Source organism: Eucalyptus grandis, chromosome 6 (genome assembly GCF_016545825.1).
Source record: "Eucalyptus grandis isolate ANBG69807.140 chromosome 6, ASM1654582v1, whole genome shotgun sequence".
Lineage (NCBI taxonomy): Eukaryota > Viridiplantae > Streptophyta > Magnoliopsida > Myrtales > Myrtaceae > Eucalyptus > Eucalyptus grandis.
The window spans coordinates 37,558,291-37,571,552 of record NC_052617.1 but is presented as its reverse complement, the minus strand read 5'-3'; the positions used below and the strand labels follow the sequence as shown (position 1 = coordinate 37,571,552).

At 36.0% G+C, this 13,262-nt stretch overlaps 1 protein-coding gene across 1 annotated transcript; it reads right to left on the bottom strand.

The window, feature by feature from the left end:
- Positions 1 to 2,244: 2,244 nt before the first annotated feature.
- LOC104449553 (putative laccase-9) lies at positions 2,245 to 6,620 on the bottom strand. Its single transcript, XM_010063736.3, has 7 exons — positions 6,469 to 6,620; positions 5,869 to 6,020; positions 4,637 to 4,881; positions 3,833 to 3,958; positions 3,108 to 3,708; positions 2,665 to 3,023; positions 2,245 to 2,538 (listed from the first exon to the last, which is right to left on the bottom strand). Exons 1-7 carry the CDS (start codon positions 6,565 to 6,567, stop codon positions 2,339 to 2,341), a joined length of 1,782 nt encoding a protein of 593 aa, XP_010062038.2. The 5' UTR covers positions 6,568 to 6,620; the 3' UTR covers positions 2,245 to 2,338.
- Between the last annotated feature and the right edge of the window lie 6,642 nt (positions 6,621 to 13,262).

Here is a 13,262-nt window from a genome sequence, read left to right as displayed (position 1 = left end):
AAGAATTGATTTGTAACTTGAATATCATGAGTTCGATTTTCCAGTCTATTATTGATTTCGGGAGACCTTGATTACCCTATAAAAAATAGGTCTACATTTAGGTGTAGTTTCCGTCCTAGACTCTCCACACGCATTGTAATTGGGCAAAATTGACGGGCTTGCTAGTGGGGAGTTATGTGCGGATTAAATCCGCGGCCTTAAACCGAACCTTCTCCAGTGGATGGTCAATAGTTTGCCACCGCTGAACATCCCCACCTTTTATTTATTTATTTAAATAGTAACTAAGTAAAAACTATCCTTTTCATATTTGACTCTCTTTTTTTTTTGGATATTAATTCGATAATTTAGAAGACTGACATTTCTTTGTAATATATATCGAATAGTGCTTTCCAAACACTAGCTCACATTGAATAGCATGACACGATTTGAAAAAACGAATATGGATTTTTAAAATTCACGAGATATAAGGTGATAAATAGGATTAGAACTCTTGACCTTCTAAAGGTGGAAATATCATATAAGAGTTCATAATGTCAACGAAAGTTGGTCTTTCAGATATGACTTAAATTAATGTTAATAACCTAAAACAATTTGGAAACTTCAAAACATTGGCGAGTAACTCAAATAATTTTTTTATAAGAGTTGATGACTTTCATTAAATTTGATAAGTTGTTGGGTTAGTTAGCAATTCAGAGTCAATCAAATAAATGTCGATAATTAATTCAAATAAAAGTTGGTAACCTAAATCTAGCTGGTAATTTCAGTGAAAAAATTAGTAATTTTTCAAATTAGGGTAAGTAATTTCATTCCAAAATCAGCAGTTTGAGGCGTTGCTAAACTACACTAATAGAACTCAAAATTTTTCGAACTATAGGTAAGTTGCGAACAATGAATTAAATGAATGACAATTTAATATAAAAGTTGGCGACTCACTAATAAGTTATCAAACAAGCAATTCATAGGTATTATTATTATTATTATTATTATTATTATTATTATTATTATTATTATTATTATTATTATTATTATTATTATTATTATTATTATTATTATTATTATTATTATTATTATTATTATTATTATTATTATTATTATTATTATTATTATTATTATTATTATTATTATTATTATTATTATTATTATTATTATTATTATTATTATTATTATTATTATTATTATTATTATTATTATTATTATTATTATTATTATTATTATTATTATTATTATTATTATTATTATTATTATTATTATTATTATTATTATTATTATTATTATTATTATTATTATTATTATTATTATTATTATTATTTTGCCTTTCTTTTACCAACTGCATTTCAAATTTACCAAGATTTCGAGGAGGCTATCAACGCGGACATGTTTCTTACTTTCTTTTTTCCCAAACGGGATGCTAGAACTGCAACATAATTAGATGCATCTATGAGGAAACATTTAGACAATATTTAATGCATTAGGGGCAAAAAGAATCCTAAAGCAAAGAAAAAGACACGTCAATTAAAAAAGAGTCTAATTAGTTCGTTTATGTTATATTAGATAGATATGTGTACCACATCGAGAAAGTAGTAGAAAAATGAATAGATCATTCTTAGAATGTAACCGTGATCAATGAATCTCATTTTAGACATTTTCTTTGGTACGGTGGCGTTGGATCATATATTTTTCTAGGAAAGAAGGACAGAATGGCTTAGAAAAGTTTTGGCCCAGTTCAAGTGGGTCATAATGGATTATGATGGATTTGCCAAGCAGGCCCAATTTCAATCTTATTAATTGCAGAGTACACGTACAAACCCGCAGCGCACCTCTTAGGCGAGCCAATTAATTTAGCCATGCCAAAACCTAGATTGAAGCTGGATTTCCTAGTTTGCAAAATTCAATCTGTTCTAGGTTGTTTTCAGACTCTCTATACCTTCTTATGTTTGCAAAATTCAATCTGTTCTAGGTTGTTTTTAGACTCTCTATACCTTCTTTTGTGCCATGTGTTTGGGTTTCTTAATTCTAGTATTTTGCTTTCATTTATAATCAATTAAACCGACTAACTTGTCTTAAAATTCATTCACAAGAATGGTGACCACAAAATTGAGAAAAGTACCAAAAAAAGTACTAACTTGTTAATAATGTATTATCGATAGTTGAGTAACCGATGGTATTGTGATGAATAGATATAGGTGATAAGATTAATCTATAGTATGATAAAATGCACCGAATGAAGTTCTTAGTGCTGTCACATCTAATTAGCAATTCAAGATTGGTCACGTAACTTTTGTGACCTTTATTGAGGAAAAGAAAATCGATTTAGTCACAGAATCGGATGAAATCTCCTTCATCTCATCATCACCAAGCGTGCCTCTTTGTCTAAGATATTAAATAATTGAGATGAACTGGTCGAGTTCTCGCACGGCGGCATATAAGCCGGAGGAGGGCGGAGACTCGTTGCGGTCGTGCCTCCGTCCTTTACTATGAACACCGTGTCCATGCCCCACGTCATGTGCCGGTCCAAATGACAGTGCATATACCATACACCTATTAATATAGCATTTAAAGCAAGCATCGTGAGTGCGTAATGCAAAGCATAGTCCAATGAAGTTTTTAGTACACATATGGATCAGAAAATGTGCATATTCTGAAACGTGATCAGTGCATCTTTACCTGGATTGTCTGCTACAAATCTGATAGCAGCCCATCCGCTCTTCGGCACGGCGACTGTATTTACATATGGAGGGTCGACTAAGTTGTATCCTTGAGGGTCGGTATCGACGTCGAAGTCCCCAATGCCGGTACCTACAACATAAAAAGCGTAGCCGTGAAGGTGCATAGGATGAGCCTCTGCTGCGTCAATGATGTTCGTCCCTTGGAACACTATCTCAATCGTCTCATTGAAATCGAACACCTTCACGACCGTTCCTTTCGTCGGCACTGAAATATTCAGCGGCAAATCGTCCCCCGTGAAATTGTATAGAATCCCAGGGAAGTCCGGGAAATTCGTGCTGTAAATATCACTAATGTTCCTGCAAGATGAACATGTCCTTAACTGATGTATCCTTCTGTTAGATTTCTATATATACCGTGCGTCAAATGGAAATCAAAATTACCTATAATAAGCTTGTAGTATATCAATCGACGGGTGGGCCCAACTGAAATTGTTCAGGCTTGAAGCCAATCTATCTCCGTAGATTCCTCCGCATGAGCTATTTGGGCAAATCAACACGCCCATGGATGCTAGCACGAACATGCGCGTCGTCACGTTCTGTGGCACGTTCACGGGGTGTTCCTCGGTCGCCAGGCTCCTGAGGCGGTCCGTGAATGCCACGGCCGCGACGTTGTCCTTGTAGGACGGGAGGGTCGATGGGAACGGGATCCTTTCAGGAGCGCTGTAATTGCCTCGGTACTGCAAAATCGCCGTCGCGTTGCTGTGATCGTAATTGGTGACGTCGAGCCCGTCGCTAGAGTACTGCCGCGCGGCCATGTAGTAGTAGCTGAGGGGCTGGTTCGCGGTGATCAGAACGTCCATCGTTTGTCCGGGCGTTATCATGACATAGGCAGTGTCTATCGGTTTGAGGTAGGCCCCGTCCATGCCGACCACCGTAAGATTGTGACCGGCAATTGAGACAAAGAGGTCCGCATTGAGAACTGCATTAACCATACGCAGCAGATATGTCTTCCCATAATCGACGAGCATGCGATATGTCGTTTCTGCGACATAGTTATATGTGAAAGTCACGATTGGTGTAACAAAGATTTTTGGCCATAAAAGTTGATACCAGCACAATAGCTTGTTAAAAGTTACATTAGTAACTTGGTTAATTCAATCTTTTACCGATGGAACACGGGCACATATCTCCCGGTTCGCCGTTGATGGTATAGGCATCGGATCGAGGCGTGTCCGAGCCAGTTTCGAGTGCTAGCTCCAGCAATTCCCTCATGCTCTCCTTGTACCAGCAAGCTGCAACCGTGCACAAATTACATCATCACGCACTTGAAAATGCGTACCTTGATCCAACGATTAAGAACGAGCAAACAGCGTATCGAGTAACTCGTAATGCATAAGGTAATTACCGAACAGATGGATGCAAGATTCAACAAGTCAAAAAGGGAAAGTCAAGTGTACCATTCAGAGGAACGTTCGGGAGTCTTAGGACTTTTCTTCTTGTCTGTCAGATTTTTCTTCAAGGGTTTTCTTATTCCACAGCTGTTGTTTTCAGACAAGCACGCGTACTCATATACATGACAGTCAACATTAGACTGCTTACTCTTCCGATTTATTCTCTCTATGTCTGGCCTCCTATGCCACTATATTCATACAAAAAAAAGAAAAACAGCCCACTTTAAGGCTCAGTTTGTTTTGCAAAATTAAATGATTGATAAATTATTTTTCTTAAAACAATCGTTTGTGTTAGTTATAAAAATAATTAAATGATTTTTTTTTATTTATGAAAATGTTTAGATATAAATTATCGTTGAAAATGAACATTTTTCATTGATTAATTATTTCAAAATATACGAGGGATCCTTTTTATGAAAATATTTTTCAAACTTCATGAAACAAATGGAATTGAAGTGACAAATCTTTTGAAATGACTATCACGAGTCCATAATGGGGCCCAAATTAAAAAATACATACCAAACACGAGGACTTCCTCATCATCGGGCTTCGGATATGGATAAGTGGTTCCTTCGCTTGGCAAAATGACTATTGCACCATGGACGGTGGCACGTGTCCAATCACTGTGAGCATGCCACCATAGGGTTCCTTCCTCATTCGTGAATTGGACCTCGTAAGTGAAATTTGTTCCTGGGGCGATTGGACATTGCGTAATGTACTCGGGGCCATCCGACCATGGATTTCGAGGCTGCTTTATCCCATGCCTTCATAAAAGACAAGGATTTAGTTAAATTTTAAGTTTGAGTTTGAAAAATATAAGAATAGCACATGACATCGACTATTTATAGGGCAATGGAGCTTTTCCTCGATAAGTCAATGAATTTCAGCCATTCTTTAGGACCGCCACTATGTTTGTGATTTTCTATGGTTCTCTTAAATAAAGACTAGCATTGTCCATGCGCAAAATTGCGAACCCTTGCAAAAAGTATTATTTAATTTCAAAGGAGATCTTATCTGATTTCTAAATGTTGAGTATGTAAATTTCTAATGAGATATATAAAATATATCAAGAGGAAATGAAGGAAATGAAGATAGGAAGATGAAAAGAAAGATGGACGGCAGTTATGTAGTTTTTAGAAAGTTTTTAATGTGCAATTTTATCTCTTTTATTATACATACTTAATATACTTAGCAATGATTTCAAGTAAAGAAAAGACGAAAGCTATTACTTAAAGAACAGGAACCATTTTTCCCTTGATCATCATGAACTGCAAATCTTTTCTTTTTTCTAAATTGTATTTATATCCCGGGGGTATATTGCTACTTATTTAAAGGAATAAAAGTTGGCATTTTTTGATTTTATTTCACCTGAAGTCCAATATTGGATAACACACAGCGTTTGAATTTCCAGCTCAATTATTTATCAGCACGTGATATTCTCGTCATTGGATTTTTAAACTTTTATTGTGAGATTTCATTATCTTTAAGGCGTTCGATAACAAGTACTTCAGTAAAAAAAGAAAAAACTCTGAACTCAGATGTCAAAGCTTCAACGCTCCACTAGACAAAACTAAACTTTTCTTGGCCCCCCAATATCTCGATAGAACAATATCGATTTTCCCTAAAGAGAAAAGAGTGCGTAAAACTAACGATTAGTAAATAATGCCTTCAAAGCTAACGTGAGAATGACTTTAAATGTACTCTTTCTTTCTTGAGGAGATGAGGAAAGAGGAATTGGTTATCAGTTTTACCAATGGAGAGTGACGCCATAGTAACCGTGGTTGTGAACGTTGACGAACACCGTGTCTCCTCTACGAACTCTTATCTCCGGCCCTGGGAAGCTGCCGTTCACCGTCAACACGCTCTTCGTCACGCACAGCTTCGTAAAATTTTGTTCCTTCAGCTGCATCGCACGCCGGCATCGGGTTATGCGCAACTTCAGCACAGGTATGAAATTGAGAAAGGAAAAAGAAAGAAGGTGCAAGTCTAATTTAGTTTCCTTTTCTTAGAGCTGTTAGCCAACTGATGATCAATCCACAAGGAAATGAAGCTTGTAAGTGAAGCGTGGGTTTGATGACGTGATTCACTTTTAGTTCTTGTTATTTTGCTACTTATAGAGGAAACTAATGCCCGCTCACAAATTCACGTACTGGGAAAACTGTTCGGAGAGAGCCAAGCTATCTGTTCACATATGAATACGTGTAAAGAGTCAAACCTCACAACCGTAACTTGCCAAATGGGTCGATCGGCCTCTCGCCATGAGCGCACAATCATCCGCCCCCCGCCTTCCCGAAAAAAAAAAGAGGAGAAAAAAGAAAAGATTGCATGCAGATTGTCTGTAATATACTCACAACGAAGTCGTAGAAGTGAATGCTGCCATGAGCCAAGGGAAGGAGCACCGCGTTAAGTGCAAGAAGACGAAGAAGCACTTGGATTTGGAACGTGTCCATGTCCCCAAAACGACAAGAGGTTCTGTACTTTGCCTCTTTTCGAAGCACCCTCGATCACTGCATTGAGTAGGCTTTCACTGTAATCAACTCCAACTAGCTTATTTATAGGCAGATCGGGCCGGCTTCGAAGATTCCGATCCACAGTGGACGGGGGTTCTCAGCTAACATTCAATTCATCCGCCACGTGGTAATCGCCAGTGCGTGTGCTCTGCGCTCTTTCGTGCGGACTGACGGTTGGTGTTCGCTAGTTATACAAGGAGAAGCATAACTTGAGGCACCTATTATTCTCCTCATTTTTTGCTCTCTATTGCTCCTCTTTTTTTTTTTTTTTTTGAATGATTTGTCCATCCACGAGCACGCGCCCATCGATAGACATCGACGCTTGCGAAGAGCAGATATTTATTCGACCTCTTTCAATTCAACGTACTCATGTATTTAAATATAATATGTCGTGCACCGTCATCAATGCGTCCCCCACCCGAGATAAGTGGACAAACGTCCAATAGCTCGATGCAGAGAGATCCAAGGATCGAGTCCGAAAAACCCTGATAAGCTCATTTCGTCATTAGCATCCGTAGATTTAACTAGTACCGAATGAGTTCGTTGCTTTTTCTTACTGTGTGGATCTGAAATCTATGCAAAGCTAAGTGACGCTAATTAGGAATTTTGTCGTGAACCTCTTGGCAAGATAGGTTTTTCTTCCCTCCCTTTGTTTGGCAAACAAGTATGTACGATTCCCCGGCCAAGGACACGTGCGAGGGCCTCTGCACTCTCGCTGGCCAAAGCTGTAAAATGAAAAACAAATAATAGAAAAGAAAAGAAAAGAAAAATTAAATTAAAAATTTTACAAGAAAATATTAAAATATTAGTAAAAATTTTCAACGTTAGTGCTAATCATGCCACGTATGAAGGCCGGCGTTCACGTTGATGATTCTCGCCCAAAGTTGGTTAGATTGGCTCAATTGGCAAAATATTAAAAAATCTAGAACTCACTTGACAAAAGTGTAAAAGGTTCTAGGCTTTTTGAACAATTTTTCCATTCCTTGGATGTAGAAAACAAAGAAATTCGAACTTATGTCCTTCTCATTGATGAATTATTTAAAAAAGTTATGACATGGTGAAAGACTAAAGTAGAAAACTTTTCCCTTCTCTTGAATTGTCTTTCCCCATTATCTTTGGGAGGCTAGCTTTAGGAGTGTGCAACTGGATCAAGTATACCAACGAATCGGACCGGCCCACTTGAAAAATAGGGTCGGGAACTGATTTCTGTTGAAACTATTTCCTAAAATTTGGAACTAGTTTAAATCGGTCCGGGTACCGGGTCTGATTGATTACCCACCCGGAAACCGGTTCCTAGACTGGTTTTGGAACTGGTTTTATAAGTATACGTCCGAAACCTTATTTTTTCCCCTTATTTCTATTCTTACTCTTGCAATCATATGGCGTTTTTCCTCTTGGCTCTCTCAAACACGCACGGCACTCCTCCTTTGTCGTTCCTCTTTCTCACTTGCTTCCCTCCCTCATTGGCTCACTCTCACACCGTCCAACGGACGGACATCGTTCGTTGTCGCCAAATTCTTGTGTACCACGTGAATTGGCTTGCCTAATTTCTTTTTTGTAGGAGGAGTTATGCTTGCATAAATAAGTAGCTTTATATAGTAGTTGTGAGAATAAAACTAATATTAGACCCATGTTTGTTACTAATTCTTTGCCTTATGTTTTTATTTATTATAATTAGTCTTGTAGATCCTTAATTTTTCGTTTAGTCAAAAAGTTCATGTATTTATTTATTACAAGTGCTTAATGTTTCGATACAAATTAGGAGGATTACATTATTTTATCGTGTATTAATATAAAATTCGAAGTCGTATAGGATATCGAGAGATTGCAAAACAGGTTCCAATGGAAACAGAGTTGATTTTGGAATCGGACCGGGAAAACAGGGTGGGTTGAGTAGAGGGTCTAATACAAATAGGGTCGGGTTTAGAGTCCAAAAAAGGGGAACCAGCTATAATAGGGTTGGGTACAGGGTTCAGGTCTAGACCCTACCCACTCTGGACCCGATCACCCCTAGCTAGCTTTGCTTTTATCTTTTTAAGGATAAGTGTACCAAAAGTCCTAAGATTTGTAATAAAATTGTAATTAAGTCATAAAACTTATAAAAAATGCTATCAAATCCTAAAACTTGTTAAATTAGTTTGATCAAGTGTTTTTGTTAGCTTTGTCTAGTTAAACTAACGGAAAATGATGACATGATTTTTCTTAGTATTTTCTCTCTTTTACATGGCACATTGGCCTTACTAATTTTTTTTTCTTCAAATAATTCATTTTCTATAACACAAACACACTTTTTGTAAAAAACCCACAATTGAATTCCCCAATGTATTTTTATTTTTTTATTTTTTTGTAGGATCATCTGCACATATATATAATTTGCGCTTCTTTGAGTAGTAAAAAGGATGGCGATCCACTCCCCCTAATATTCGCTAGGATTTATATATTTTATGTCTACATCGGACAATTATTTTCCGTGGATAACCTAATCTATAAGGCAAGTCAAGAGCACATATCATGATATAAAGGAAGAAGGAGCAGAGGTGTGCAACCAAACTAGTTCTAATTGGGAATTGGACTGGATCACTCGAAAAACAAATCTGGGAATTGATTTCAAATTTTTGGAACTTGTTCAGGAACATATTTCAAGTGAATACCCACTTGGGAATCGGAGGGGATCACCCTGTTTTAGAATTAGTTTTATAAGCTAAAAAGCCAAAATATTAATATCTTTTTCCCTAAATTCTAATCTCAGCACTCATTTGTCCTTTATCCTTATTGAAACTCCTCATCTGTCTCTCCTCTTCCCCTAAATTTTTATGGATGAATGGGGAATGGAGTTTTATAATTTATGTTTTATGTTATGTGATTGAACTTTTTGTTGTTCATATTTGTACATAACTACTTATTCATCTCATGGATTGGTTTGTTTTGTTTTTTGTTTTAATAGATAGGGATTTCTGTTGTTCATTGTTTACTTTGAATTGTTTTGTTATTCATAGTCTCATATGATTTTGCTGTAAAAAATAAACAAAAAAAGGAAAAAAATAAATAGGTTCTTAAGTAGACCTTGGAATTGAATCGAAAAAACATGGTAAGTTTCAGAACTGGTTCCAAGCAAAGAAAGTAGGATTTCAGCGTTCAAAAATAGAGAACTGAATATAATAGGGTAGGTTTTAGGTTTCAAAGCTAGAATCTATTCACTCTAGAATTGATCACCCCTAATAAGGATCATTTAAGATCCAAATATTTCAAGAGATGTCATGGTTACACCATGACCATTCCTTTATCATTTATAACACATATGTCGACTGAGGAGCTCACTGAGAAGCATATGAGGATGATACTTTGCTCAAATTTTTCAATATAACTAAATAAAGTACAAAAGACTGTAGAAAATTATCCACATAAATAACTAATTAACCAAGAACAATTAGATCCATATATGACTGTAAAACACCAACATAGATATGTATATCGGAATTAAAACGTATATGTTTGAGCCATTACTTCACTTGAAGAAAAAAATATATCTTTAATCAAAGATCTATTGGAATACCAGATTTTTTTTTTCTATTATCTATTTCAGTATAACAGCTTTTTATAGGATTAAGCAACAATTAGGCATAACCTACCATTTTTATAGGCTAGATATGGGATCTAGTAAACCCTAATCAATAGTGTGTCAATTGGGTCTCTCCTATTACGAGTTTCAATTAAACACAATTGCCTACACTTTTTTTTTTTTTTTGGTAAAGAACACAATTGTCTACACTTTACTACTCAATTAAACCTGTTATTAATAGATGCAAAAACTCAATTTAATAAGATCACTTAATGGTTTAACAAATATAATCCAATTATTTAACATAGAAAATCAATTAATTAATGTAAGCCATTGGTCGGGAATCGTGTCCCTTTATTAATCATATATTTTTGTATTTTGGTCTCCTAATTCTGCTTCTACACCTTTCCTTCAAAATCCGAACTCCGACAGTGGAAATCCATCGTTAACGTTCTCATGCATGGGCGACCTTCATCTGTTCGTCAAAACCACATTTTCTTCACGGGGGAAAAACGAGCCTCATTTTCGTCCGAGCGCATGTCATCATCTAACAAATTATTCGAGCCTGGTCAAAGGACGTACTTTGAAGTTTGAACGGTCTGTGCTCCTGGAGTTACATCGTCGCACTATCAGTCCAGCCTCTCGAAATTGACCAGATTTTGGCTGCCCACTTTTGACTATCCTAAGCTCGTGCCGGTTTGAATATATGTTCTCTCTGGGCCGTTCATTTCTACCCAGTCCATGTAAAAATATAAGAAGTTGGCAGAAGCTGTGTCGACTTCATGACATGTCATGCATAGCTTTCTTTTATCATTTCAGAATACATTTTCATGCATTCAATATGATCTATACAAAAATAAATAAATTATGATCTATACATTTTGCTAAAAAAAAAATGATCTATACATCAAATTTAAGTCCTACTGGAGCCGATTCGCATTGAGTTCATAGTTGGCTTCGGGGGTTTATTGACGAGTATGACGAGTGGGGTTTTCTTTTGAATTTTTTGATCAGTGGAGGTATTTAACTACGAGTATTTTCTTACTCCGACTGATTTTTATTTGTTAGAAGTATATTTTGTGAGTAGGACATTATTCGATATGCTTTTTTTAAAATTGTTATTAATGGAATAGTGGCCGTCCCAGGAGCAACTTAAGAAAAAATTATTTATAAATAATAATTATGTCAATGATAGAGATCGTCGTAAATGAAGTTCGTCCTTCTAAACATATCTTGCGATGGACTCCATAGAATATTTGCGCATTTTTCTCTTCTATATGGAATTTCTCAATACTTGTCACGCTTTCGAGTTTGAGTTCTCCTGTCGTACAATATCGACAATTACTGACATTGCATAATTTCACGGTGAAGTTTGAAAATCGTGTCCTTTTGTCCTTTAGGAATTAGTCCAGTTTGACTTTTTTTTCCCAACCAAATCCACTAATTCATAGGAATTGTCCATTCAGGCCCTTTCGTCAGTAATTAACACGCAGGTGTGGCACATATGCAAGATTCTACTTTTAATTATTAAAATAAAACACAGGTAAGAAATAATTTCAATTTATTATATTAAAACAAAGATACAGGCAATCAAAGAAGAATAGTATGATTTGACCGTTTTAGGATATTAACTTGAATTTTTTAGAACAGGGAGGAATTAATTTACACCTGGAACCGAGAGAATTAATCACGTGGCCACATGATTGTTATGCGTACACTTAGAGTCCGTTCATTTCACGGAAAATAAGCCATTTCTAGAAAATATTTTCTCGTGTTCAGCTAAAATCTGAAAATGTTTCGGAAAATATTTTATGCTCCCCAGATTGGTGAGCGCAAGTGTCAAGCTTGAGGCTAGCTAGGTTGACGAGCGCGGGTTTGAGATCAACGAGCTTGAGGTTCACTTGGTCCAACAACTAGCCAAGAAAAAGGAAGATGGAAAACAAAGAAAATAAAAAGAAAAAGAAAAATGAAATAGAAAATAAAAATGAAATTAAAAATAATTCGAATTAAAAAGAAAAAGAAAATTAAAAAATAATTCGAATGAAAAAAAAAAAAGAAGAAGAAGGGAGGAGAAAGTGAGGATTTGTAGAGGTGTGAGATAAGATAGATTAAGTGAGGAAAATGTTTTCCATTTTTCAAAATGACATGACTCTTTCTCGTAAGTGCAACATTCCTGTTGACCACATATGCTCATACTTTCCTCTGATTAATAAAGTTGCTCTTTCGCAAATTATCAGAACAAGAGTCTAAAATGATATACGATAAGCAGGAGGACAAGAGTCCAGAATCGAAGCCCAGTTTCATAAAAAATAGTTTTATGGACCTAGTTTTTGGGGCCCGTCCAAGGCACGGCCCTCTCTTTACCGTTTATACTTAGTTAAGACCACGACACATTTTTTTAGCAATCTTGTAATATGTAACAAAAAGCATTATAGCTCATCTTTCTTAATACATTATAACACTATACTTTATTATAACCATGTTGTAAAATAAATGCCATGTCACATTTAAGATCTTTTCACAAATCAGTTGGACAAAAAGTAAAGCTGTGAAGTGAAGAATCGAGAGAATCAGAATATTAGTGATTATAAACCCCTGGACATGACCTAAATAAATACTTTTAGTGTACTCAAAGTAGTATTTATTATTTTAGAATTAACTTATTTAGGTGAATGGGTTCCCTATTCCAAAGCAAAAACTCATGTATATTTAGCTCTGGTAAACATGGATCGTGTATCCATTCATATATAGACACACACACACACACCCCTAAATATAGGTACTTAAACTAGGTATTTGTGTTTTTTTTTTGCTGCATGCTGTTGAAATTTAGGGTTTAATTTTTTATTCTTTGATGTCGTTGCTTGGTGTGGCGAAAACTAACCCCACATCACGATCGATAGGCAATTCCGAACAAATTTAATTTACAAAAGGGCGAAGCTGAAAAAATATACCTTAACTTGTCGTATTAGCCGAGCGAAAAAACCCTCAACTTTGGTCATTTTTCGGTTTAGTCGTTGAGTGCTCGAAAGAAACGCCATATGTTCAAGGCTCTTAAATTCATTGGTCGATTGGC

Coding starts and splice junctions, on each gene's coding strand:
- LOC104449553 (XM_010063736.3), bottom strand. CDS start 6,567: ATGGACACGTTCCAAATCCAAGTGCTTCTTCGTCTTCTTGCACTTAAC. Junction 4,882..5,868: donor TATGGCGTCACTCTCCATTG/GTAAAACTGATA, acceptor TCTTTTATGAAG/GCATGGGATAAAGCAGCCTC. Junction 3,709..3,832: donor TATGTGCCCGTGTTCCATCG/GTAAAAGATTGA, acceptor ACTATGTCGCAG/AAACGACATATCGCATGCTC.